The sequence below is a fragment of the Atta cephalotes genome (genome assembly GCF_000143395.1).
Source record: "Atta cephalotes unplaced genomic scaffold scaffold00025, whole genome shotgun sequence".
Taxonomy (NCBI): Eukaryota; Metazoa; Arthropoda; class Insecta; order Hymenoptera; family Formicidae; genus Atta; species Atta cephalotes.
Window position 1 is genome coordinate 1,993,987 of NW_012130089.1, and position 27,830 is coordinate 2,021,816.

The 27,830-nt window shown below is 34.2% G+C and overlaps 1 protein-coding gene across 1 annotated transcript in view; it reads right to left on the reverse strand.

Annotated features, from left to right (window-relative positions):
• LOC105620291 overlaps positions 1 to 15,245 on the reverse strand; it is a 23,566-nt gene extending 8,321 nt beyond the window's left edge. The window contains exons 1-3 of the mRNA XM_012201795.1: positions 14,979 to 15,245; positions 9,589 to 9,686; positions 8,312 to 8,464 (exon numbers count right to left, since the gene is read on the reverse strand). Coding sequence (XP_012057185.1) covers positions 8,312 to 8,464; positions 9,589 to 9,686; positions 14,979 to 15,245 — 518 coding nt within the window. The remainder of the gene's footprint in view (positions 1 to 8,311; positions 8,465 to 9,588; positions 9,687 to 14,978) is intronic.
• Between the last annotated feature and the right edge of the window lie 12,585 nt (positions 15,246 to 27,830).

Below are 27,830 nucleotides of genomic sequence, written 5' to 3' on the forward strand. Positions count from 1 at the left end.
GAGAGAGAGAGAGAAGGGGGAGAGGCGGAGAAGAAGATATATGAAAAAGAGAGAAAGTCAGAGTCAGCAGGGGAGAGAGAGAAAGGCAGGATCTAAAAATACTGTCTATTGCTCCAAATGGGCGTTCGCGCGCTCATGTGTGACGACCTCTTCCATTCCTCATAAAGAGAACGTGAGAGAGAAGAAGCGTGAGAGAGGGAGAGGGAGGGAGGAAGAACGAGAGAGAGAGAGAGAAAGAGAGAGGAGGGGGAGGGGGCGAGAACGAGAAGTACGAAAGTAAGAGGAGCAATAATACAGAGAGAAAGACAGACAACTTTATTGTAAGAACAGAGAAGAGATAGACAGCTTTATTGCGTTCTTCTGAGATTGAGTACTCTTGTGTGCAAAGAAGGAAGATGCATAAGAATAATCGCAGCGCGAGCGTGACATGACAGAAGCGTATACGAGTAATAACGCAACGAGTAGACGGTTAAACAAATTCAATTGTCGATATGCTCAATTGTAAAACGAGTGTGTTGAAAAGAAAGAGACGGAGAACTGAAGAGGAGCTGAAAAAGAAAGCGAGCGAATATTTGACGAAGAGAGGGAAGATGAGACAGTGGGATAAAAAAAAGCTCTATGCTTTATTGCGCATTCCACATCTTCTAAAAGCAAAGGAACGTAAACCGCGATAGTAACAAAAGAAAAGAAAACATAAATGAGATGACTGATGTATCGGCGATACTGCCCTGAGCGAATGGAGTGAAAAATATGGAGTCTGCGAAATATAAAGGTGAGAAAATACTTTATCCGCGGTGATTAAATTTCTTAAGAATAAACAAAAATGTATAACAGAAGGGCTAAGATCCAAATTTTTCGTATATTTAAATTTTAAAAAACGTATGTGTGTTTATTATTATTATTGATATATAAGTTATAAGTTATTCTTATTTATCTTTATTTCTTAAGAATGTTAAAGATAGGAGTACGTAAAATAATAACGGAATTAATTAATAATAACGGAGGTATATAATTATAACAGACAAAGAAATCGATAAATGTATCTTTATATATCAGAATCAAAGATTCAAGAGAGAAAGAGAGAGAAAGAAAAAGAAAGGAAAAGAGAAACTAAATGCTCTCATTATTGAACGAATGAATGTAGCATATCTCAGATGAAGGTCTTTCTTAACTGTCATAAGACAAAAATTCCATAAGTAGTGAAAATAAGAAGGAAGTTCGTAGGAATCCATTACGGTTTTCCGTATCGATCGGCTCGCAGAATCTCCGCCCTTTTCCCGCAGGCTTCACCGAGAAAACCGAAGGATTGTTAGTGTCTTGTTATCTATCGGTCGTATCGGGGGACGACACAAATGCGCCGTAACTGTTTTCCGTGTGCGTGGTCGTATGATAACCGCCGCGAGTCCTTCTGCCTTATTTCTGCTTCCATTCCTCCCTATTCGATCCGCGAAGATACATATTATTCCTCAATACCGATATGAAAATGTCTCTTATAAACAAGACACATTATTTCTACTTACGAAGATTCTAAAGTCATTTATATTTTTTACCAATTATTTTTCAAATAAGTATTTTTTTTATTTACCTTTACATACAGATTAAAAAATTGTTTTCTACAATTAAAGTATAAATGTAGTTCAAACTAATCGATTTCGTGCCAAAAATTTATAAAATTATTGTTTTTTATCAGCTTTAGACATTGATTCATATCATTTGCTTTTTGTAAAAGTTTTGTACTCATAAAACAATCTTGATTGGACTATAGGGAATAAATAAACATTGTTAAGTTCTTAGAATTAAACTTAGATATCTAATATAAAAGATCAATTAGAAAATTTGTACGCATATGTGCGTGTGATATTAATGTCATGTGTAGTGATGTATCAACGACACATAAATCGTATATATGTAAATCTTACTGAATCAGTAAAACAGATGACATTAGGATTCCCTTGGTGCTTGCAAAGTATATTCTTAAGGCCTTAGCAGAAAGCTGACTTATAATCTTAAGATGATATTATGACTTAAATCTTATGTCTTTAGTAATGCACAAGAATTATCTTAACTATAAGATAAGACTTATGTCTTAAAGGTGTATAAATACCAAGTATTTTTAAAACATAAATTATAAGATAGTTCTTATGTGTTATTAAAGATATAATACTTAAATCATAATATATTGTCTTAAGATTATAAGTCAATGTTTCTGCTACGACTCTTATCCCGCAAATACAATAGAGTAGTAAGCCTTGAGTTTTAAGAAATTGATCACAGTCGAATGTGAGAAGAATAATCAACTGTGATTGGTCAATTCCTTAAGGCTTACGTCTTATTACTCTATTATGTTTGCGGAGTTAGCAAGAATTTGATTTTTATAATTTTCCTGCAACTTTATCTGCAATTAACAGATTGGGTTTCATCGTTTCACGCCTGCTTTCGCAAAATTATCTTTTCGAAAGGGAATATAAACGCGCTAATTCCGCTTATCGAAACCGACTGGTGATGAGAGATGCTATAATTATTTCGAAAAATATTTTCATCTCCGCATTGTAACCTTTCGTATTTCCATTGGTAAATCGCGATGCTTAACGGTGTATTTCATATTTTCAATCGACCCGGTTGAGGTATTCAATTATGCTACACAATAAAGCAAAGTCGAAATTAAAGTTTCCGTCGCACAATTTCGAGGCACAAGTTACGATCGGCACATTGTTGCATCACTACAAAAGGTAGAGACAAAGAAAGAGAAAGATAAATAGATTCATTATTATTATTTCAGGTCAAGTTCTCTAAGAACATAATACAAAGGAAAAGTTTAAAAACAAACTGTACAAATAATTAAAGTAATATAATACAAATAAAATACAAAAATAATTAAACATTACAGAATTCTCAGAAAAAATGAATATAAAAATATATATAATTTTATATAATTCTATATAAATGGACATATTTTATATATAATTGCATATAATTATATATAAATTTATATATAAAATTATATATCAAATTATATTAAATTATATATATAAAATTACATATAATTTTATATGATTTTATATAATTATATATAAAATATTTTTTCCCGGGTTAAAGACAGACACGAAGCCGCAATGAAATTAAGAAAAAAAAAATAAAAATAAAAAAAGAAATTAGTTTGTCTCGTGTCACTGAAGATGATTGAAGAGTGCTCGTTTAAATGCGCTGAACGTTTTGGATTCCATGATGGAAAGCGAGTTCCAATTGTAGTGCCAACGTAGTGAAAAGAGTGCTGGTAGGTAAAAGAGAGAGGAAAAAAGAGCGCGGGCGGTCTTGTAACAAAATATTCTGTATCTTCATATCCGTTGGCGACCGTATATGCAATGTCTTTCCATATCGATACTTTATCGCTCTATCGATTTATCGAACGTACAAGCCGGACGGAGGTTTGCACTCGACGTTTTCGCTCCGTCGGAATGAAAAACGAGCCTTTTATAAACATTCGACCAAGACACATTGGAATCGGCAAATCGGCTCGATTTCAATGCCCGCATATGTAAAGTAGAACTCACTCAGGGGAACAAAGTGAAGGAACGATCCGTCCTACGAAAAGAAAAAGAATAAAAAACGGAAAGAGACCATTATTTCTCTCGTTTGCGTAACGCATTTCGTAATCGACCAAAGAAAGTCCACGCGACGTAATTATTGTGTAATTAATCAAAGTTTCGGAGATTTAATTGGTGACAGAGGACTTCTTTCTCGATCTTATTTTTATGAGTCTGTAAAGCTAACAAGAATAAAATTTCGTAATAATGTTTGGCAATATATCCTCGATGTATTCTTAGAAAACATTCTCATTGGCATGGAAAAGATTGTCAGGGGCATTTGCATTCAATTTTGCGAGGTCCGCTTGGCCATGGAGATAAGGGGGATAAGGGTTAAATATTTTTATCGTCAATCGATGCGACAAGTCGAATGCAACATGCCGGGGAATTATTATAAAAGCGTGTACGTCGCTTGCTCATCTTCGCCACGCCTTTTGACCCTCCGCTACATATAATTAGACGACAGGAGAAAAGGATTAATCGAGAGATGTGTATGAGGGCGTTTCCGATTAAATTGCCCCGTCGTTCAACGTCAAAATTACGTTAATTAAATCGTCGGGTACTATCGTCTGATCAAAGCGACCGTAAAAGTGCGCCAGCCACGCGCGACAGAATTTTTTAATCTTAAATTGACAAGTCAACGGACTAACAAATTTTTTAATTGAGAAACTTTTGTTTGTTGAACGCAAAAAGTAGGACAATAAAACTTAAGATACAACTTTGTGTTTTTTGTCAATAATTTTTTTTTAATTCGAATAAGAAATTATGAATTAAACAATTTTTTAATTAAAATTTTTATATTAATTTCTCTATTCATTTTAATTGATTTCTCTATTCGTTTTAATTGAAAAAATTTTGTACGTTGATTCTTTCAAAAGACAGAAAAGAGATAAGACACACTTTAAACACACTTTATGTTTTTGGTCGATGATTTCTGTTTTGAAATTTGAATAAGATTACAATTAAACAATTTTCAATTGAAATGTCAATATCAATTTCTCCATTCATTTTTTTATATTAATGGCAAAATATATAATATTTAAATAATTTAATACAATTAATGGTTTTGTAATGACTTTTTCTCAATTTCAACTGCTTCAAAGATCCACCGACATTTTTGTTACATTTATCGTCGTTTAAATGCCACCGAAATATTAAACTCAAACCATCGAGAGATTTTCCGAGAATTTTTCATCATCAAAGACCTCACTTTTCGAACATTAAAGCGAAACTTTTTGCTATACACCTCCGCAATCCTGAAAGCTTCAATGTTTCGTTTGTCGATGCAATCGCACCGATATTTTCACAAAGAGATTGCTAATTGTATCAGTTGAAAACGCGATGTCGCTTTATTCTAATTAAAGCTCTTAAGCTCCTAATTAAAAATAATGAATTTTTTCCTCGCCACACAATCTGCCGCTTCGGCAACCTCGCCTCGTTAAAAGCTCTGGTTTTTTTTCTATTCTGTCAACGCTACTCCCACTCCACCTCCCTTCATGAGAAATAAAAAAAAAGGTTGTATCTTTTTGCGTAAAATATTGAAGCGATCTCGCCATCGGTTCGAAAGAAAAGTCGCTGTTCACTTCACGCAGCTGGCATAAAAAATTCCGTATTTTCATATGTCGTCGTTTTCTTTTATGGAGTCAATAGGAAAATTATATCTCGCTCGTTTCTTTTTCCTTTTATCAGAAGAATGGACGCTCGGTTTTCCTTTTCGCCTCATCCTATTTCCACGAGAAAATACGACCACGACGGTCTTGTCGTATCGCCATGCGCTATCTTATGTTCAAGATGTACCACTTGATATACCAATCCCTTTCTCATTCCGCTGCTACGGGGTGGTCTCTCCCTTTGCGACACGCGTCTAGTAATAACGATGAAATATCGCTTGCCGATATGCCGCGTTCTATTATAGAATCGTGTCGCTATCTACGTCCAGAAATTTCAATACTTTTGTGTTTGTTACATTATATAGAAAATAAAAGGAGTAAAACCAAAAAATTGCAAAGATCTTTTACAAAGCTGATACAATATATTGTACGATAAATTTTAGAATTTATTATACTATTAAATCTATAGTGTCAAAAACTTAACGTGAGCGTTCTTGTTCAATCATATCGTTATTTTATACTAACACTTAATGGTTATATTTGACTATACAATGTCAATTTAACACTATAGTGTCAAATTGATACGATATAATAATGTCAAATTTAATTATCGTTTTGATAAAAAATAACGATATATTTAGTAGGAATAGTGACTCATATTAGGTTAAATTTGACATTGTAGATTTAATAGTATACGAAATTACTTATTTTATATATATTATTAAACTTATTATTTATTATCTCATTTTATACTACATTTTATATTTAAATTAATGTATGTGATTTAAGTAATTTTATTATAATACATATAACATTCACAATATTATATAATTTATTTACTTCAATATTTCATTATAATTTTTAATATCAAGAGTTTCTTATAAAATCAATTTTCATTATATATTCATTCATGTTTTAAAGATATTTCCTAACGAAATATTTATATGATCTTTTCCCCTTTTAGAACATACAAAGAAATAATGATTTTGAGAAAATATTTAAATTTAGCTAGATACAGACCTGAAAATAATTTTGTTAGATCATCAAAATAATTATGTAGGACGTCCAAGCTAATTTCTAGAATATTAAAATTTTTTTGCAGCGTTGCTCATTATGCTTGATGGTCATACATAATTATTTTAATAGTCCAACAAAATTATTTTTTAAATTGTATCTAGCTAAATTTTTAGATACTTATTAAAATCGTTCTTTTTATATATGTATATTGCATACTCAATTGAGATTAATTAATTTCTTTTTAATATATATATATATATATAATATTAATATATATATATATATAATATATATATATATATAATTATATATATATAATATTAGAAGGATATTAAATATTAGGTGTAGTAAAAAAAATCCATTATTTTTCCATTCAATTTCATGCAAAAATAATGAATTTCTTTTTACTACACCTAATATTAAGAGGGCTAGCTTTTCTTGGAATCTTCGCTTTTGCTAGCTTAATAAATCGTTTTTGAGTTTACGATCACGGAGGCGATTGTGTATCCTGAAAGGAGTTGAAAATTTACAAAAGCAAATTTACTAGAATATTTATAGTTTCATTAGTCAACACTTAGGGCCGGTTGTTCCAGTTTTAAATAAACAATGTGATAATTTATCTATTGGATAAGCAAAAGAGCATAAGAGAGTAAGGTAGCGAGCTGAAGTTTATCAAAAGGAACAATCCAGCCTTAGTGAATTTGTTTATTTTTGTAAGTTTCATCTCATTTCAAGATACACAATCGAGATATCAAGAACTCCCGCTCATGGGATATGATTGTCTATGCGAGTATTTGCTAGTGGGACACAGGCCCAAGCAGGAGAAAGGGAGGGATAAAGAAAGAGAGGAGAATTCCTCACTCGTACTCTGAATGGAAATTCAACAAGTGTCGGGACGAGGGCTCGAGGGAACGGCCTGAAGCTTCTGTCGTAACTTTCCATCCAGCGGGTGGTTCAGTGGTCGTGCTCGCGCGCGGAAAAGGGGTAAAAGCCAACATGGGAATTAACTGTCGGTTACGTACAAAGCGATATCACTCGCTTGCGCTGGAGAGTCGCAATTTGTCTTAATAATTACGCCTGCGAAGAGCGTCGCGCACCGGTGCAGTATAATTATTACGAAGTGTACTCACGTGCGCGTGGGGGAGAGGGGGGGGGGGGGGCCTCTTAAGTTAATTAGATAAAGATTGCCCGCGCATGAGGAATTCAATTCCCGCGCACGGGATATATATGCCGACACCATGAACACAAAACATTTTATTCTTTACTTTCTTTTTTTTTCCTGTTTCTTTAATCTAGAAATAGTCTGGGAATTTCGGGATGTTTTTATAACAATTTGCCTAGCGGCAAAAAATGAATTGTTGTAAAATATCCTTTTGTACAAATATTATTTAGCATATTTTTTTTCTTTTTTAACAGTTATTTTTTACGAACTTTTAAATATACAATTCCATCGAAAATTCACAATTAAAAAACAATATATTAATTAAAATCTTTATTTAAATCTTTTGAGAAGATTATAATAAACTGCTTAACATTGCTTGTTTTGTTTAAATATTTGTTTAATTTTTATTTATTTTTTTCAGAAAATTCTGATTAAATCTATATTTAGAATATTCTCAAATCCTAATAAATCTGAAAACAATCAGTAATATAATATGATTTAATAATAGTGATGTTAATTAGAGTGTAAAAACACCCTAGAGATTTAAAAAAAATTAGATGATTATTAAGAATCACGCTATGTATAGTTGCGATGTATTTACTATTTCTTCGATATCAGATCAATTTTAGATATGCAACATTTGATTAAAGTTAGAGCACAATCTTTTTAACGAAATTTAAAATTGTGGATTGCGCAACCGCGAGAAGTTTCTAATATCCAATTGTGACGAACTTTGTCGTTAAACTTTCAGCTACAATTTTCACTTTTCTCCTCCGTGTGTCTGCCCCTAATTGATCGAGATTCAGCCAAGCGAGACGGTTGGCTGACCCAACGAGTTAAGGTCAGAATTTTGTGCAAGACGCGATTTCACGGTTATTGGCCTCCTTTGTGGCGGATGATGTTCGGAGACGACCTTCATACGGATCGATTCAATTTACCTGAAGTCCTCCAGGCGTGCCTGGAAGGCCTCCTTGCTCACCACGTCGTACGTTTGCGTTTTGCTTTCGTCCCTGGGCACAGATACCAGCGGCCACGTGCTCATGTTATGGAGATCCTGGTCGGTTATGGCGAATCTCTGCGTCAGGTTCGACCTAGTTGTCGAGCATAGGGTAAAGTGAATTAGGGAGGAAGATGTAATTCTCATTGGGACGAAGTTTCCTAAGCGTATCAAGCGAAGTGACCGAACGTTGAGAGCACGTAAAAATAATATATTGTAGAAAATCACGTACATTGTTATTATTAGGTAATTAAAGAAGTATGTTATATTGTTATTAATCACGAGGAGAAAAATAAAACAATTTTAAATTATTAATTGCAACAATTAATTAATTATCTTGGCCATAAGTATGTAATCCTCGATTTATTGCATTTTTTTAGAAAAGGCGGTAATAAAAGTCAAACGAGAGACTAATAAAATAAAATTGTTAATAAAAATAAATATTATTTTTTAATAAAACTGTTTTTTAATTTATTTTTTGTTAGATATAGAATTTACGTCAATTTATGAGAGTATTTTATACTCTTATAGCCAAGATTATTTTATAAAAAGATTATCTTTATTCTTTATATACGTTAAAACTAATGTACGAATTATATCGATTAATTAAATATTTTTTATTCGTATTTCTGAAACATATATTTCTAAAAATTTTGATCGTCTCTTTGGATGAGTTTGCGCAAAAGCTTGTGTGAAAAGCAAAAATTTGCCAGGAGATCAGAATATACGTTACGAAAATATTCCAAATCAAACAAAATCAAACAGCGCATCGAGCAATATTGTTTTTAGTCAATTCACAGAGCTTTTCGAACGATTGTCGCAACTACTTCAGTATTCCGCGAAGCATTTGTTTTTGCAGAAACGTGTCGCATTCCCTTGTCTTGTCTCGATTGCGAAACTCGAGAAAACCATTCATTCTCATCACGCGAAATGCAATGGAAAGCATTTCCTCGCGCGCTTGTTCGAGGAAGAGATTTCGCATTTCGTCGCTGTGGCACGATCACGTGGTCGGATCAATGGGACTTGTGAACGTTCCATTCGAGCGATAATTACACGAGGCGTATCAGAAATACGAAAATAAACGAACTGAAAAGGGAATTAAATTGTATTATTATCTAATCAAACACGACAGAAAACAAATCAGAGTTATCGTATCTTGTTTTCAACAAATTTATACAAATTTTATCTATCGATGAAAACTGGGAAAATAATTAGTACCTCAATGTGTTGCCGTTGGTATAGATGAAAAAAGCCACTTCAGATCTCTCCAGCTGCATCCTGGTGACCATTTTGCCCAGATCCGTTGCTATCGTCACCTGCAATTATCATTGCACATGTATCGAAAATGTAAAAAATAGCGCATCTATCATCATAGAACCCTAATTTTTACGAAGAAGTACACTTTGGAAGGGAATTCTTTTTAATCCTCTATAGGAACAAATGTTGCATATTTGCAATGTTTTTAAATTAAATTTGGGAAAATTCAAGGTAAATATGGGACCTGTGCAGATTAATTATATTTAAAACTGAAGATGGAAATGTAGTATTGAACATGAATATAGTACCCAAAAAGCCTACATTAATATATTCTTCATTTACAAGACATTTTTGAGCAAAATCAATAAAAAAATGTTTTTTCTTTTATAATGAGACGATGCTGTATTTAAAAACTTAAGGGAATTCTGTTCTAACATTTCAAAAAGTATTTTCTAAGTCCGGCTGATAGTCCAATACTTCCTACGTTGGATACTTCTACACGAAGGAGATAATCGTCTTCATCGAGATAATGGTCCGACGTTTATTCTCACGGAACTTCCGTTAAAAGACAGAGTTAATTGTAAGACACGAAAGGATCAAGTGGAGGGTCTTGAGTTTCGAGAGACCGAGTATTTCCAGAACATATATTCAATTGCCATTTCAAGTCCCGAGTGCCTGGAAAGTGTCACTTTTGGCACTCGCAATCATTTCATCTCAACTAAAATACATGAAGCTTTTTCTCGGCTCTTATTTGTTACTCATGGATTTGAGAAAACAGATCATCCTATGCTGTTTCATTTCTTGTTTTGCGTCATATTGGCGATGGATATTCCATTACATAGAGATTCGTTGATATAGGATTCATCTTTAATAATCCTTGATTTTAAATCGTTAGATTTCTGAGCAGATTTTCTTTTTGATTGAACAGAAATTTGAGTGTCATGAATCTACTCACGAGGATCCCTTATAAATTTCCACCTGTTAACCGCGTTATATTAAAAAGAATCTCATCAGTCTAAGCCTATGTTTTCATTTCAATCTCATGACTCACGGCGACGAGCGATATTGTATTAACGCCGGTAATAAAATCGTTTTACGATCCGAGATAATTATTAGCGTGGTTGCAAATTGTACAGCAATCGCAATTAAATATCCTACCGAAGCACCGTTGCCATTTCACCGTCGATCTTTCCGATCCCTCTGAAACGAAAACTTTCGCCAGAGAAGTAAGGATTCTCTCTCATCAAGCGAGGATCTTTCGTTGAAAACCTAGCACCTAAGCTCACTAACTATAATAGAAAGTTCTTTGCCAACGTGCTCTTTGTCAATAAAGCGCTCGTATACCACAGAATAATCCATGGCTCTGTTAGCGTGCCACGAACTTTTTAAGCCAGATCAGCCTGGCATCCCGGCTTTTTAAGCCGGGTCAGAGGTCGTCCTGCTTATCCTCATTGCTTCGACAAAGTCTCAGCAAAGTTGCTGTAAGGATCAGACTAAAGCCAGAACGAACAGTTACGTACTTGGCAGTAGGTACGCTGATTTTAATAATCGCTGCATCCAACTTAAAACTCACAATTTTTATTGCAGCACTTATATATGAATTCTTAAAGATTCTTGTAACCATTTCTGCTTTTTTAAGTCTTCTCGATCTCATTTATTCTTAACTTTTAAATGATGGCTTTCTTTTCAATGGCTTTCTTTTTCCAATGTTTTTTTCAATATTCTTTCTATTACTTATAACTTTTTTTATCGATGAAAATATATATATACATATATATATATATATATATATATGTTTGCTTACTACCATTATAGGTATTCTTTAATGTCTGATGTTTCGAGTAAAGAAATTTTTTTTTTACAATATGTTTATTTTTATAAAAATTATAAGCAATCGATTTGGATGGGTATATCATACTGCAGTGCATCGTTGCCATAATATGGCGTTTTAAGGATAAATAATATGAATGCAGCCATTCTTTTTGGAAAAAAATTCTATTATGACAGATATTTTTTTTATAAAATTACATATCTTCTTTTCAATTTTCTTTTCAGTTTTCATTTAAATTTCTTAGTTTTACAAAAAGTATCTGAGCAACAAAAGTCTTGATGTTTCTTTTCCATAATTTTCTGGTGCCCTAGATTATTCCTGTCATTCCGAACTGCAGCCTCCGGCATCAGATTTTCATTCTTTATAATGAAATTCATTCTGTTATCATATTCGTTCTATTATCATTTAGCTTATCATCATACAGATGTACAGAATGATTGATAAAAAATAATTTGTGATGTTAAATTCTTATTATTAATTTAAATAATATTCGTTGCGACAAAATTTTATGTTACGAAAATTAACAAATCTGTAGTGTTACAAAAATTAAAAAAATATAATGTCCAGGAATCTTTTTAAATCTGATTCGAGCTGAAAGAGAAGAATTCCCAATGCTTCTTATACAGTGTAGAATTATAGAGGGTGTGTCGCAGAGAGCGAGGTGTATCGATGAGTATGCGAAACGCTCGTCGGTTATACAGAACTCGAGTACGATCGCAAACATACGTATACCCGACATCACCGACAATGACGACCATTCTTGCGACGTTTGTCAAACAAACTCGAGATCGAAGACCGTTGTTTCCGCAGACAACATTGCGATGAATTTCGATTTGATCGACCTTTCGCTCCCAGGAGAATCGTGTCTAATATCCTTGTGGACAAGGCGATTAGATAGAGAGCAGTGGAAATTTTCTCTCCATGAAGGAAAAGCGCCACGAATAATTTACAATTAAGATGCAATTAAGATACAATGGCCCACGTATTATGGTTGATCAAAATTTACTTGCTGCTTAATGTACTTTCTTAATGAGATTAAAATTGACATAAAATTGACATTTAAGAAAGTGAGCGCGAAATTATTTGGTAAATTCAATTAACGTAACTCAATTAACGTACATACATTTACGATTTTATATTTAACTAGCCATAGATATACAAAAATATTTTTCATAGATAAAATTTATTTTGTTAAGAAAAATCTAATAAATTTAATAAGAAATTTAACTTTAATATTTTAAATGTAATAAACCTGGTCGTAAATGACAATTGAAATATATTCGTAAGAATAATAAAATATAAAGTATTTTTTGAATCATAATATTTCTGTTTTATTAAAAATAAAATAAAATATCGTTTTTCAGTATCAAAGAAAATTTTATAAATTTAAAATTTGCTATTCTCAGTTATGTTTTCCCTGCGATGGCCGACTAAACATCAGTTACGTCATTGTCCCCCCTATCTCGCTCTCTTCTTATTTTATTTCATCATCCCTTGTAAGCGCATCTCGCCTCGAAGTAGTAAAAGGGCGACGATGGCGGCCGTATGTATATGCGAGTCGATAATCCGAACGTGCGTGAGAGAATAAAATAAAAATAGCCAGCTCGTCGCGCGAGAACGGCTGTAACGTAATTTCTTGTGCCGTGCCGGACACTGTCGCTCGAATCGGAAATCGAATCGAATGCGATTTCCAACGAGTGTCCGACGTTTTCATTAACAACAGCCCCTAGCCTTGCGGACTCCTCACTCCACAGAGAGGAAGAGCGAAATCGTTCGTCACTGTAGCCATCCATAACTCTATGAGAGCTGATGAACGACGAACCGATACTCTATCACTTGATCACGAAATTGCGACCGCATGCAGCGATCAAAGCTCATGCAAGTTTGCGTTTCGATCTCACAAAGCGAACGAGCAGAGTCGCTTATTTTCTTCCTCGTTGTAAATTACGTTAAATTTTAGCATGCTTTTAGCGGGGCACATTATTGAAATTCTTCCTCGTTACTTTTGCACATCATTACTGCATCCTTATGATTATAACATAACAATAAATTTTTTTCTTTAAATCTTTTCTTAGAGCTGAGAAAGGAATTTGAAAATGAGATTGGCTTATTCTTGTTGGTTCTAATTAATTAATTAATTTTACGTTCTTATATTAGTTTTTATATTATATCAATCAATCAATATTATTATCGGATTCTTGATTATAACGTGACAACAAATTTCTCCTTTTAGATCTTTTCTCAGAATTAATTGAAAAAAGGAATTTGAAAATGGGACTTATTGTTGTTGACTCTCTCTCTCTCTCTCTCTTTCTTGAATTAATTAATTTCATTCTTATAGATCGTAAAATTAGTCATATACCTTCTTTTTACCTCTTTAAATTAAAGTAAAGAAGGAATTGTAGTCGTGAGGCTTGTACTTCAAATAGAAACGCTTCGATTATGTCGCGATGCTATTCGCAGACGTTGAAGCGCGTAGGTGCGGTGTATTTGTTCATTCTCTCGTTACCCTCAAACGAACCGTCGCTGTCGATCGATCACCAGTGAATTATACCAGCCCAGCCTAATTGCGCTCTTTACATAATTATCGCGCAACGTGAGCGGACGCGAGAGCACGTAGAACTTTTCGCCCGTTACTTCAGACAATGCTGAACTAGCAATTTGTAAAACTGAAGTTCCGCGAAATTCACATAGAATATATATGAGGGAGATGCTGCAGAACTGTTTCTAAATTACTTTAATATATGGACTCTTCGAGGAACTTCAGAGCCAACATTTTGCCGCAGATAATGGAATCAATTCATATAAATGTAAATTATACTTCTCGTTAAAGATAGAAAATAAATTTTCTATAAAAAACAAAGAGAGGACACACATCGATTTTGTGATTTCAGTATCAAAACATAAAGGTGATACTAAAATCAACGTTTGTTACTCACTAAAAGGACCAAATAAATAAATTGAAAAAGAAAATGATGAAAAATGAGATGTTTCATCAATATAAAGGGCGTATTATAATTATAAGAAAGTCAAGAAATTTCAGAATAGTTTTGACCATAAATATAAAATACTCTCACAAATTGAGACATAAACATTCTATATCTAATAAAAAATAAATTAAGAAATAATTTTGTCACAAAATAATATTATTTTTTAACAATTATAATATTCTGTTAATTTTCCTTTAACTTTAATATCGTACTGAAAAAACTGTCTGGTTGAATTAACTGGAATTCTGTTTAAATATGGACGAATTTTCTAATTAAATGTACTAAAATTCTCATTCTGATTGAATCAGAATTTTCTGGTTTGTCCGTTTTTAATCAGATATTTTTCTCAGTGCGTCTTTTTCAAGAAAATATAATAAATTGAGGGTATTTCATATTTATGATCAAGGCTGTATCTTTTACAAAAAATATAATATTAATCTAAGAAATAGAAATGGTCACTAATGATCGCTTGATCCTTCTTGATACTTGATACTTCTCGTCTTAGCAATTCTCGAATTTGATTCGCTCACCTGTGTCTCTATGTCGGACACCTCCTGACGGTAGATCAGAATGTCGTGGAGGGTATTCGCGGTTTGTACGATCAGAGCGAGGATCGGTATGAAAGGAAGCACCAGCATTTGCAGCAGCTGAATTCGTCGACCGCGACGATGGGCCGGATCGGTTGCGCGGGCCCAACACGACTTCTTCCGGTTCGCTTTGGTCCCCGAAACATCATCCGACGAGAGGCTCCTCACGGAACTCACTTCCGCCACGCAGGAGCCGTTGCGCGGCGACATACTGAAAGGATAGCCGTGGAAAATAAATTGTCAGTTGAATGCTTTTTTTCGAATTGGAAAATCATTCTCGAAGGCAAATATGTACAGTTAACATGTTTCATGCGTACATGAAGAATTTCAGAAATTAATATTGAAAATCAAGCATAGTCACAAGCAATATATAATACAAAAAAAGATAAAGAATCTAGAAGCTTATTTCAAGATGCATACGAGATTCAAAGTAGAAAATTAAAATGGGTTTTAATCAAGAAATTCCCTGAAGTTTTTAAAATCCGATAATCTTCAAGAATGTTTAGGACTTTTGGAATAAAAGGGTGCAACACAGTTTGAGATTTCAGAATGGAAGTTCCGTAAGTTTATAAATTGACAAGTTCAAAGACACATGCAACTAGTGTAACAATTCAAGGATCGAAAGATATAACTCAACGGTCGTAAAAGCCCAGAGAGCTGAAACGAGAGATTTAACAATTAATTTAGGTGCGTCAATATAATCGTTGTGTAATTGGAATTCAGAAGCCATAGGGAATTCGATTAAAAATCCATTATCAGGTCGATTGTGCATCGCGGAATTGCTCGATGGAACTGTTCAACGAGAGACGAGCTTTTATTTCCTTGTCGGCGATACGTCGTCCTGCATGTCCGAACTTTCGCGATCGCGATAATAATGACAAGCTGGCGGATAACGAGTTGGCCGGCGGGTCTTCGTAATTAAACGCGACACGAGAACAGAAAAGCGTCATAGTCGACTCATAGCCGTGAGAAAAAAAGGGAGTTCCCTTTCCCGTTCAAACCTTCGCAATTGCGAACTTGGGGGTGCAATTCGAATTCGAGAAACAGAAAGCACCACGTAAATATCCACATAATTCCCTTTTTCATTTTCTCTCTTTTTTTTTAACAACTAGAACATTATGTTCTCTCTTTGTTCTTGCATCCTATTTTTCTGCATTATCGAGTTCCCAAGAGGAATAAAACAAGTACAGCAATATCTAGCATCGGTGTCGACGCTCACGTCTGTTGGAAATCACAAGAGATAAGGATCTCCCACTTATGAAAAATCAGGTCATGTTTTAGTGGTCTGATTTTTAATAAGCGTCTCAAATTGCATAATTCTCAAAGTCCTTTGGAACAACGAGCGAAAAAAGATTTGCTTTATTCACATGAAAGTTCATTTCCAATTATGTTTCAATAAAACTTCTCAACGGGCGAGTTAAGAGCTGCGCGTTGAAATAGATCAATTTCATTGCCATGAGTATTCCACTGTAAATCGAAATGCCCTCGTTCTCTCGTAATCGTAACGCAGTGGGAACTGGAATTCCCACAGCGAGGAAAGTTCCCAGAGGTAAAATAAAGAGACTTACATTCGCGTTGCGTTTCGTTTCATTCCTCACTTCGTTATCTCTAGAATTCATGGCAGACAGAGAAAGATGGAAAGTGGGTGAAAGGAGGAGGAGAAAAGGGTTAAGCGAGTGAGTGACTTCGTTGCGGCTCTTTGATGTCGATCTTGAAGATGACAAAGTCAAAAGCCTCTATCGGGAACGACTGTCTTTCTGAATAGCGTCTGATTTTGTACACGCGCCTACATATTAAGGAGAAATTAATGGCTCACTGATACATTTTTCTTCTCGTCAACGCAACGAGAGGGAACCGCCGTCGCTGTAAAATACGAAATAGACGCGCCGCCCTATTAATATCACATCGAGGCGAAAAAGGGAAACTGTCGTCTAATGTGTCCTGGAAATAAGTAATCAATAAATCATATAAATCTCTTTACGATTAGTATAGCTTTTTAATGACTCCCACATCATCCCGGTTTTTAAATAAAAAAATAATAGCTTCATGATTTAATCACTCATTTATCCGTTTCTTCGAATTTTTAGATTTTTAGAGTTTTTTAAGAAGTAAAATTTAGAAGAGATATTTTAGAATCTTTCGTACCTATGTTACTTTTATTTTTTAAATGTTTGAATATTTACGGTTTAAGGTGCTCGATCGATGTTTCGCCTTTTCAAGATGGAATGCAATACATCTTAAGATCCTTTGAGAATCTAAGTTCAGGCCAAAGGGCTGTGATGCGTTGCATACAATGTGCATCTCCGTACTATCGTCTTCGCCTTCGTGCATAGTAACACGTGCAATGTAACACGGTAATAAACTGCACTACACAACGTTGTTGATACATAATGTAATGGCGTGTTGCCGCTGCTTGCCTTGCTGCTAAGGACAAGAGAGGGGTGACCACCCCGCAGGCAGTTAATTGCAACAGCGCGCCTCCTCTACCCCTCTTTCCCTTTCTCTCTCTCTCCTCCTCCTTCTCTTTTTGTCTCTCTCTTTCTCTCTGTTTCTGTACGTTACATTACGACATATCGAAAATGCCAACTTTGTTTTGAGATTGAGCTTCCATCCATTTATTCTGAACTAAATTGATCTTGTATCTGAATTCTCTTCTAAATAAATTATTTATATTTTGTTCAAACATTTATGGAAATAATATTAAAAATAAAGCGTCTTCTGAATCAAGTAAACAGCAGTTTATCATATATCTTTTTCAATAAGAGTTTACGAAATCTTTTTCTAATAAGAGTTTACGAAACTAATGAAGTGATATCCGCAAAACTTTGGAAATCACTGAGTCACATTGACGTTACACTTCACGATACGTTTAAGGGTGGTGAACACACGTGTGAGTAAACTGTCGGTGTTGGACTATTGTGTTGTCTATTATGAACATAGAGCTCAATTCCAAAGTAGATGTGTTCTTGAGTTCCGCTTCAGCCAATCCTGGAATATCGTGGAAGCATCCCTGATGATATTAAGAATCGCACTATAACACGATTGTATGAACTAATGAATCGAGATAAGAACTGAAAGATTTCTTCGCAAGATTTTTATCTTCATTTTCTGAAATACACTTTCACGAATTTTCATTTTTTCGGAAATTTTGATGTTTAAAGGTTCTAATACTTGATATTTCAAAAGAGAGAGTGAGAATTTAAGGAAATAAAAATCGTATTTATTTTGTTCGATCGATCAATCGAATAAACTTTGAATTAATTGGATGTGAGTGCAAATTTTTAAGATACTGTCTCTCTCTTCCCCTCCTCTCTCTCTCTCTCTCTCTCTCTCTCTCTCTCTCTCTCTCTATCTATTTATCTATCTATCTGTGTACGATCTGGGGCGAACGTCACATGATCGATGGAAATTAAATTTGATGCTAAAGAGAATGTAATGGAGGAATGCGGATGCGATTACAAAGCGTACTCCTGATAATTTCATTGGCTCTTTTGAATATGCATTCTCATTGCATACCTCTAAGTTAATGAAAACGACCATTTGTATAGAACACATTTAAAATTAAAGGTTAATTATTAAACAATGTAATTGGCACAAAGCAATAAAGTTAAAATAAAATCGAAATAAACGCATGACACATAATTAATACTGTTGTCGATATAAAATCCAAAAACATACATATGGGAAATATAACAAAAAGGAAATATAATATAATATTCAATGAATGATATTTTAAATAAGCGCGAACATTTACACAAATTTTTCCTAGAATTAACAGAATAAAAACATACATGCATATATAACATATAGAATACATTCCATTTATTTTAACTATTAATAAATAATACAGAGGCTAAACTATTTTGTGTAATAAAATGAAACAAATAAAATAATAAGTTGCATGCTTCTATACTATACTACTATACTATAAATTATAACTATATATTATATATATAAAAAATACTATAAAAAATTATAAAAAATTATAAAAATAAATTAATCAGTTGGCTTTTGAGAGGCTCAAATAATACTTCGTTAGTGTATAATTGATTAACCTTTGTACACCTTGTACTTTTTTGATATAAATTGGCACACCCGATTTTTCCCCAATGCTTTTTCCATTGCTTATAACTTTTTTTATTAGTGAAGATGCGTACATTTGTTTGATACTGTTATTTTCAATTGAAAAAAATGTTTTATATAAAAACATTTTATATAAAAATATGTTCTTTTTTTATGAAAGTTAACAATTGAATTGGATCGGATATGCCATACCAGTGTGTTGTTTTCATTAATGAAACATTTAAGAATCAATATCCATTTCTACCTATGTAGATTAATTTTAATCTTAGAATTTGAAAAAATTGAAAAGTAAATTAATCAAGATTAAAATTATTTTATATAGAAATGAACATAAGTCACGTTAAACTTTAATTCGATTATATTCTTCTTCGAAACTTAAAATAATTTTTTTATTCATGATTGTTACAAGATTTAGCAAGCAATATATACAGTGAATCACATTATTAGTGCCGTATTTAACAATTTTCTTTCATGCGGGATCTATCGCAATGACACGACTCGCGATCGGCGAAGGTACCAGGCAAATAAGCATAAAATCGCCGTAAAGTTGCAGAAGCAGCTTTTTCATAACGAGCTTTTTGATATCGAATCGACAGTTAAAAAACACTCCCCCGCACTATAAAGCGCACTTATCTGATAACGGCAGCAATCCTCGTGCCGTTTGTTGCCAAAGCGAAAGAGACGGATGCTCTCATGAGTAGAGAGGATTAATTAAGTCTTTCTGTGCACGGAAGTATTTGTAAACCGGTTTTATTGGAAATCAACACTACGGAAATTGATTATCCTGCGTTGACGTTATTATTGCTGCTTACTCTACATACGGAGAGGAATGGAGGGTTGAAATCGTGAGCCGTACTTGTGTACAATGTTTAAAGCGTCCAGATTACATCCCGATTACGATTATGGAACGACGAAACTGAAGCTCGCGTGAGGCTCGCTGCGAACGAGCGTATAGCTTAAAGCTATTTGCGATACAAAGCGATGTAGTGAAAAACTGTGATACGTATGCGCTGGCTTTCATCTGTGAGCCCTTTGAGGCAATTTGGAATCGATTTCTCTCCAACGAAAATGTCGAGTGGATCGTTCACAATAAAATGTTTTTTAATTTTCCACATTAATATCTACGATCAATTCTCGAATTATATATCTGTCGAAACGGAGTTTCATTCAATAGAGAAACCAAAGAAAAAATGAAGTTTCGTTATATTTGAGACTCACTTCTTGAGAAATTTTTTATTTTTATGAGATATAGAAATCTATGGTGAGATCCCTTCAAAGACTTCGTCGGGAAAAAAATTCCCGATACTAACTGAATATTGCATTCTGCACAATTGCAGTTTAAAAGCGCATACTGCGTGTGATGTATCTGTGTATATGTGTGTGTGCGTGTGTGGAAAAGATAAGAGATAACGTGTCTATCTCGCGCAAATTGCAACCAAAGACATAGGAGCATGGACTGCATCATCCATATCGAAATAATATATCAAATGTGATCAACAAAAATGAGAGAGGAGTGTGAAGATGACAAATCTTCCTCTCTTTTCAAGATACTGTGATTGATTGAATAAAAAGAGATAGAAACTGGGCGTCTTCGCGTCCTATCTCTCTCATTTTTGTCGACACACGGATGATGCTTTATGTCTTTGATTACGACATGCATGACGCAGTTTTTCGAGATACCTCGAAATCACATACTCACTCTATGCAGCGAATCAACGTGCAACCATTAGCAAGCCCGAGGAAGCCTTGGATCCGCCAGGAAGCAGCGGCGAAGCTTGGCAATCGAAACGATGGCTCGGCATCGCGGACGCCGATTCGAAAGCGGTCTGGAAAAGCGGGGTACGATCGGACGAACGACGGATCCTTCTCTTTTTTCTTCCATGATTGGTCTCGAGATCGTGATGCAATTTTTTTTTTTTCTTTATTGATTACTGCATACGACAAACACGCGAGATCTCACTATCAGTCAGAATTGACGCGTTTAATTGCGACAGAGAATAAGCTTATCGCGACACACAAATTAAAAGACCAAAGTGTCAATTGAATTCTCCAATTGCTGGCGGAAGCCTTATCGACAACGGCATCGACTGGGGTCGACCCGCTTTCTCGTGCGTCATCCTCGTGCAATCAGTCGAGGACATGTCGCGCTTCTGGCTGAGCATCGGGCTGAACGTAACGCGACTTTCACCGTTCGCCAACAATGAAAGGGTGTCCGATCGCCAATCCCCCGCAATCCCCGCTTCCCCCCTCGCAGAAGAACGATCATATTAGCGACGCTTCCGAAAAGCGGTGTGTACTCACTCGTTCATGGTGAGCATGACTGCAGGTCGCAGTGGCGATGTCCGCCCTCGCCTCTCGTTCCTCGATTTCTCTCTCGCGATTCGATCCCAAATTGGTTGCTGGAATCGGGGTCTGAATGGCACAGGCACAGCCTCGCGAGCCTATTATCTCATAGAGGAGCCAACAGTCGCTGCTCGCCCTGTCCATTCAGCCGCGATATAAAGGTGCGAGCGCTTGGTAGGGGACCATCATAAAAACCTCTCTCAATGGGTGGTGAAAACTACAAAATTAATGCGACGACGGTCTGCAATCGTCGGTCACGAGCCGCAACGACGATCAAAGTGGCCACTTTCGACCGGGTGCCACTTTCGCGCGATGGGTCGCAGAGTCGGTGTCTGAACGAGAAATGCCTTCTGTGATGCGCCCGTCGCCAATTCGCGTCGTTATGTCTTGCAAAGAAGCTTTTTCATCGAATAAAGCATCAAAGAGTCTCGAGAATAAAATCTACATCTTTAAAGCTTCCATTTCTTTATAATTTTAACATCTGACTTTTTGACGAAGAGCAGAAATTATTCGTCAACCTAGACTTTTGCGACATGATTTTCTTATCTATTTATATCTCATTTTGATTATTATGTTTTGATTGATATTGTTCAATTTATGACGTGATTCCGTATACAGAGATTATTTTATATGTGTAATAATTGGCGATTTAAATTATGTCGAGCTTTCTTGAAATTGTTTACCGATAAAATTAATAACACCTGTGTCCTAAATATCTCTTCACGATTTTAATAACAGATTTTTAGACGTGAAAAATGTTGTTTTAAATTGTAGTAAAACAACACTTTTAATTTTATTAGTTTAATATTCGAAAATAAACTTTTGCTAATTTAGAATAAATCGTTTCGTCGAGAATTTTTGTGGTAAATCCTTGTTTTCATATTGCAACTTTGAAATATCTAATGTTAAATAAAAAAATTTTCCAATTAAAGTTGTAAAGAGCGCACTTATTAGAAGTAACACATCGTTATTAAAAAAAAAATATCGCAGAAAAGTATTTGTGCTAATTCGAAAGCTCGCCTGTAAGTTGTTGTCGAGTATATCTAAGTGGCTTTTAAATCTAATGTCGTGGTAGAGAGTCAGTGAGGCTTGAAAGCAGAATCCTATAAGGCATTTCCGGTGCAAAAATATCTTTAATTAAGAAGGAACAGTAAAAATTCCAAATGATTAAGAATTTAAGAAACATGCTCTTATAAAGAATAATACGAGAAGAATTTGATGTAAATATTTAGATTACTTATAGAATAGTAATAACATACATATTGAAATATTTATTCACAAATTAATCAGAGAAAGAGAGGAATATATATCTTAACTGTTTTTATCCAGTTTACTTTGAAAATTAAACGATAACATTTTTATTTTTACATATACACCATTAAAATGAATATGATTTAGATTGCTTTATGCGCATCATGGAACAAATATATAAAAAGCAATTAAACTTAATTCTTTATCCATTCGATATGCTAGCAGTAACCTTTTAGCGAATGTTATACGTACACGCGTGGTAGAAATTCAGCGATGCATATCAATTAATTAATTGCTGGATGAATTGGTCCATTGACAATATCGCTGCCTGTGTTAGGGTTCAATTAGTGATTGGATTCACAGGTTTGGGATAAACGATGACACAATTTATCGAACAATCGAAATCCAATCGATAGCAACAGAAAAAAGCAAATTGTATTAATTGCGTTTGGTAAATTAATGTTTCGCTATTCTAATTTAAAAAAATGTATTTGTAGAACAATGATTATTTAACAATCTTAATTAAATCGGATTATACAAAATTGAAATAGTGTGTAAACTGTATAAATTGCATTAATCTAGAAGACATTTTAATTTTAGAAAAGATCGAAGAGAATTTTTCCGTTTCAATTGAAACGGAATTGGCATGTCTGCATCAAGATTTCTGATGTAGCATAATTAATCATCGCGTGATTTAAAGATACAGGAGGAAATCTCTATGTATCGAGGGACATATTATAGGTTTTCCATTTACGCCCACGCCACCAAATGACGTTGGTTGTTCCAGTTTCGAAGTATTGATACACGTCGATAAAATTATGTCGAGCGGCTGAGATTTTTTTCTCAAGTTTCACGCGCGGAGAACATCCATAAAATCATGTCGTGTCGAGCTTTCGGAGGGGAAATGACGAAACTTTTATAAGCGCCTCGAACTCTCATTCGAACGATCGGGAATGCAAATATTGTGCATGACTAAGCGCGTCCTGTATCCTATTTTCTCAAGGATATGCATCAAACTCGATTGATGTCAAGCATGTTATTCATTCAATTTAAAGATTATGAATTGAGATGAATCGAGATGTAAACTCAACACATTCTGTTTAAGATGTAGTGAATGTCAAATAAGCATCTTCTTGAATTCAGGAAAGAAAATTTCTTGTACAGTTCAGAAAAGAAATTTTCTTGTACAGTATAATCTCTTCTTCTTACACGCAATCAGTCTATGAGATGAGAAATTGATACGTTATTAATCAAACGATCTTCATATTTACTGATAAAATCTTCCTCGACAGAAATTAATGTTTTGAATATCAAGTTTCAATAATATCTCGATAACTAAAATTGAAAAGATTTTAGAGACAACGTTTCTTTAAACGAAGAGTATCGATTTGCCAAGTTTCGATAAATATTTCGGTAGATTTAAAAAAGATTTAAAAAAATTCATCTAAAGACAACGTTACTTTGTATAAAAAGTACCTAAATGTCTTTGTGCTGTTTTGAATATCTTTCATAAGGAAAAATCGAGAAATTCATGCTTGATGTTTGCAGTCCCGGTGACATCTATCATATTAATCCTAGAGTTTCTCCCCGTCGACAATCAAATGCAGAAGGACAAATGCTTCCGGCATGTCCGCACAACTTGTTGATATTCACGCCTCTACGTCGAGTTTATCGATAGCTATGGCCGACAGTTCGCGGACTATCGAATGGTTCTGACGTTATCACTTCCGCTCCGCCAGCCTCTGCAGACTCCGGCCGCGCGCCACGCAAATGATAACGACGTCATAATATCGATAACGAAAATAACGGCAAGGCCGCCCGCTACGAGACGAGAATCGGTGAAGCGTGCATCGTCGGGAGAAAGGAGGATTTGCTGGCGGCTAATTAATGGTTAAACAGAATTTAGGATTAATTTAGGATTAATAAAAGGACATTTGTTTCAAACAACGTGTCGTGGAAGCAACGCGGTGATCTTTTTTAATTTCTCGATAAATGACCGCTATTTTGCATGTTGCATTTTATTTTTCAAAAAGTCCATTAAAATACTCTTTTAATTTATACAGTTAATTTTCACAATATAATTAAGCTAATGAAATCTTGTTACAGCAAGCTCTATTTATGAAACTTATTATCGGATGTTAGTTATGTAAAGGTACTATTAACATAACAGTTTAATTTATAAAATAATATAATATAATATAATATAACGCAAAAGTAAAGATATACATTTTGTCAAAGATTAATGTAATTTGTGAAAGAGTTCTATATGATAATTGCAACGTGCGGGTTAAATAGAATACGCAAGTAGTTAATTAAATCAGAAATTCCTGGATCACAACTATGTGGATGTGATCTGATCCATGCAACTCAGACATGTCCAACTCACGGCACTCCTACTCTATATAATATGCACTCTAATGTTCTCTCCTGTCCGAGTTGGACAACGAGGTATAAATTATTATGCATTTACGTCTCACAAGGTATAAACTGAGAAGCAACGAAGCGAAATCCAATTATGATGTTGAAGGATGAGATGATGTTTGCAGCGTTTATCTTCCTTTTTGGATATTTCCAAAGTTAATTGCATCAACAATTGTGATTGTGATTGTAATATGAATGTTTGATTATTTAGCACTAAATTCATTCTTCAAATCATAGTGCTGACTACAAAGAATTAATTCACGGATATCCGTATTTTTTGTCATAATTAACACGCAAAATGTTTTGCGATTTGATGAATCCCGAATTGAAATTTTTCCTTATCGAAAAATTCAATTGATCACGATATTATTTCGATAACTTCCTTGAAATATGAATTCAGAAGCTATAGAGCAGAATTTAAAATTAAATGGATGACAATATGATACTATCTGTAACTCTACCTCTAAATCGCAAGACGTAAGATATTCATCATTTGTTCTTAATCGACCGTGACGCAAAATCCATTTTGTCGCTTTGTCTTAGGAGTGCCTCGTATGTCGGTTTATTCCTGCTTGTGCTTCTGAGATACGGAAACTTAGTTAGACCACGGTTAGTTAGGCAATATTGTCGCGAGTGTCTCTGAAAAGTCTTCGCGTCTCGTCCTGATAAAGCGTCTCATAACAACGTTCTTAATAGCGTATGTATGTTACACTCGTTAAAGGTGAATGAAGTTGGGGCGTCATGACTACAAGCTTTCGCAATCACGATTGCAATGGCACCGATAATAGCTAAGCTCTCCAAGACGAAGTCGTGATTTTTTTCCAAGGCACTCCGACTTTTCGGATAATAATTCCCGAACCTGTCATCAAATCAAACTTAAAACTACAGCGAATATAAGGATTACGACGTAAGGATACGATGTAAGAATTCTCACGATCTAAAGATTCCCAAGAAACGTACAAAAGTCAACAAAAAATCAAAATGACTTGATATTTTTTTCAACAAAAATAGCAAAGGTTGTAATTGATTGATTACACGAATGTGTAACATATCTCTATGGAACATATGGAGATGAGTTTTGCTTCTAGTTAATTACGCGGTATGTTATGCGACAAATCTGTGCCATGAGCATAAATTACAATAATACTTAAAAACAGCCCGTACGCAATGAATTTACTACCATCCGTTATTATGAATATTACAGGAACAATAACGCGAGAAAAATTTACCGGAAACTTTTAGAATAGATATAATATCTCTCTTTTTCTCTTAAATATCCATTCTATAAATTTTATGGTATTATTATACTGCGTTATTTTTCTATTATAATGCTTCCTATTACTTTTATATTATTCTATTACATTATATTATGTATTTTATTACTTCTTGACACATACACACACACATACACATACACGCGCGCGCGCGCGCACATTCTCTCTCTCTCCTCTCTCCTCCCTCCCCCCCCCTCCTCTCTCTCTCTCCTATTGTACTCGAAAAAAATACAATATGACGTCAAACATACCATATATTCGTAAAGATATATATAATAACTAAACACAGAATCTATCGTATTAACATAGGAAACATGCTTTAAATTATCACTAATATTAAACATTGATTCATTGATGGATCACCATTAATACTACCGATTTCATATAAACTGATTACACATAAAGAGTTACAAAATGGATTGGTCACGTTTATGTCATACCGAAATTATTAATCCAGAATTGAAAGGATTAACGCCAACCGACCCACTGATGTAACGCGTTAAATTTCTAGATAAAGTTCGATTAAAGTTCTAGACATCAATTTGTATGCAAGAGAATAAAATATCTTTGAGAATATGAAATGGAAGATCTGACACATAATAAATGATCAATGTTGTACTTCAAAAATATTATCTTATATAAGTAAGAAAGCAACAAGAACAGCACTAAAGTGTAAAGTTTATATTTATGAAAACTTTTTTATGAGATACAAGGAACGTGTATAATTTCCTTTTGTTTTTCCTGTTATTTCATTAAATATTTTTGAATATTTAAGTTATTATTTAGAAAATTAGATTCCAGATTTTTGTTCTTAATTGTGATATCTTATTGTTTTATTTTATTATTGTTATTTATGCGTTTTGCAATTTTTCTGTGTCAAGTCTTCAAGGTAATTTTCATTTCTTTCTCTTTTGTAATGTAAAAGAGTACCATTTAATTGACTGAAAGTAATGCTTCGTCGAAGCAACAATTCAAACAATTCAAACAATTCAAGCAAGTGGATTTGGACAAGAAATCGTCTAATAATTTAAGAATTAAATCAACTCAAACTCGTGCGATAATCATCGATGGGCCGGAATGTATCGTGCAAAGACGACATCCAAACGGAATCATTCTCCAGCCTCCGTGATAGATAAGGCACGTTGGAAGGATCGTGCGTGCACTTTTAATAGAGAAAATTATTCTTACGCGTGTACAATCGAGAAGAACGAGGGACACGTGGTGGAAGCCTCGCGGACTTCGTCCTTTCTCTGTTTCTCTTTCTCTTTATCACCCCCTTCTCCCTGTACTTCTCCTCCTTTTCCTACTCTGTATCTTTGGCCCCAGAGAGAAAGCACTTAAGCCAAAAAAACTTAATTTTTCAGTAGAAGAACTTGTATATATAAATTATATATATAATTATATATATATATATATATATATA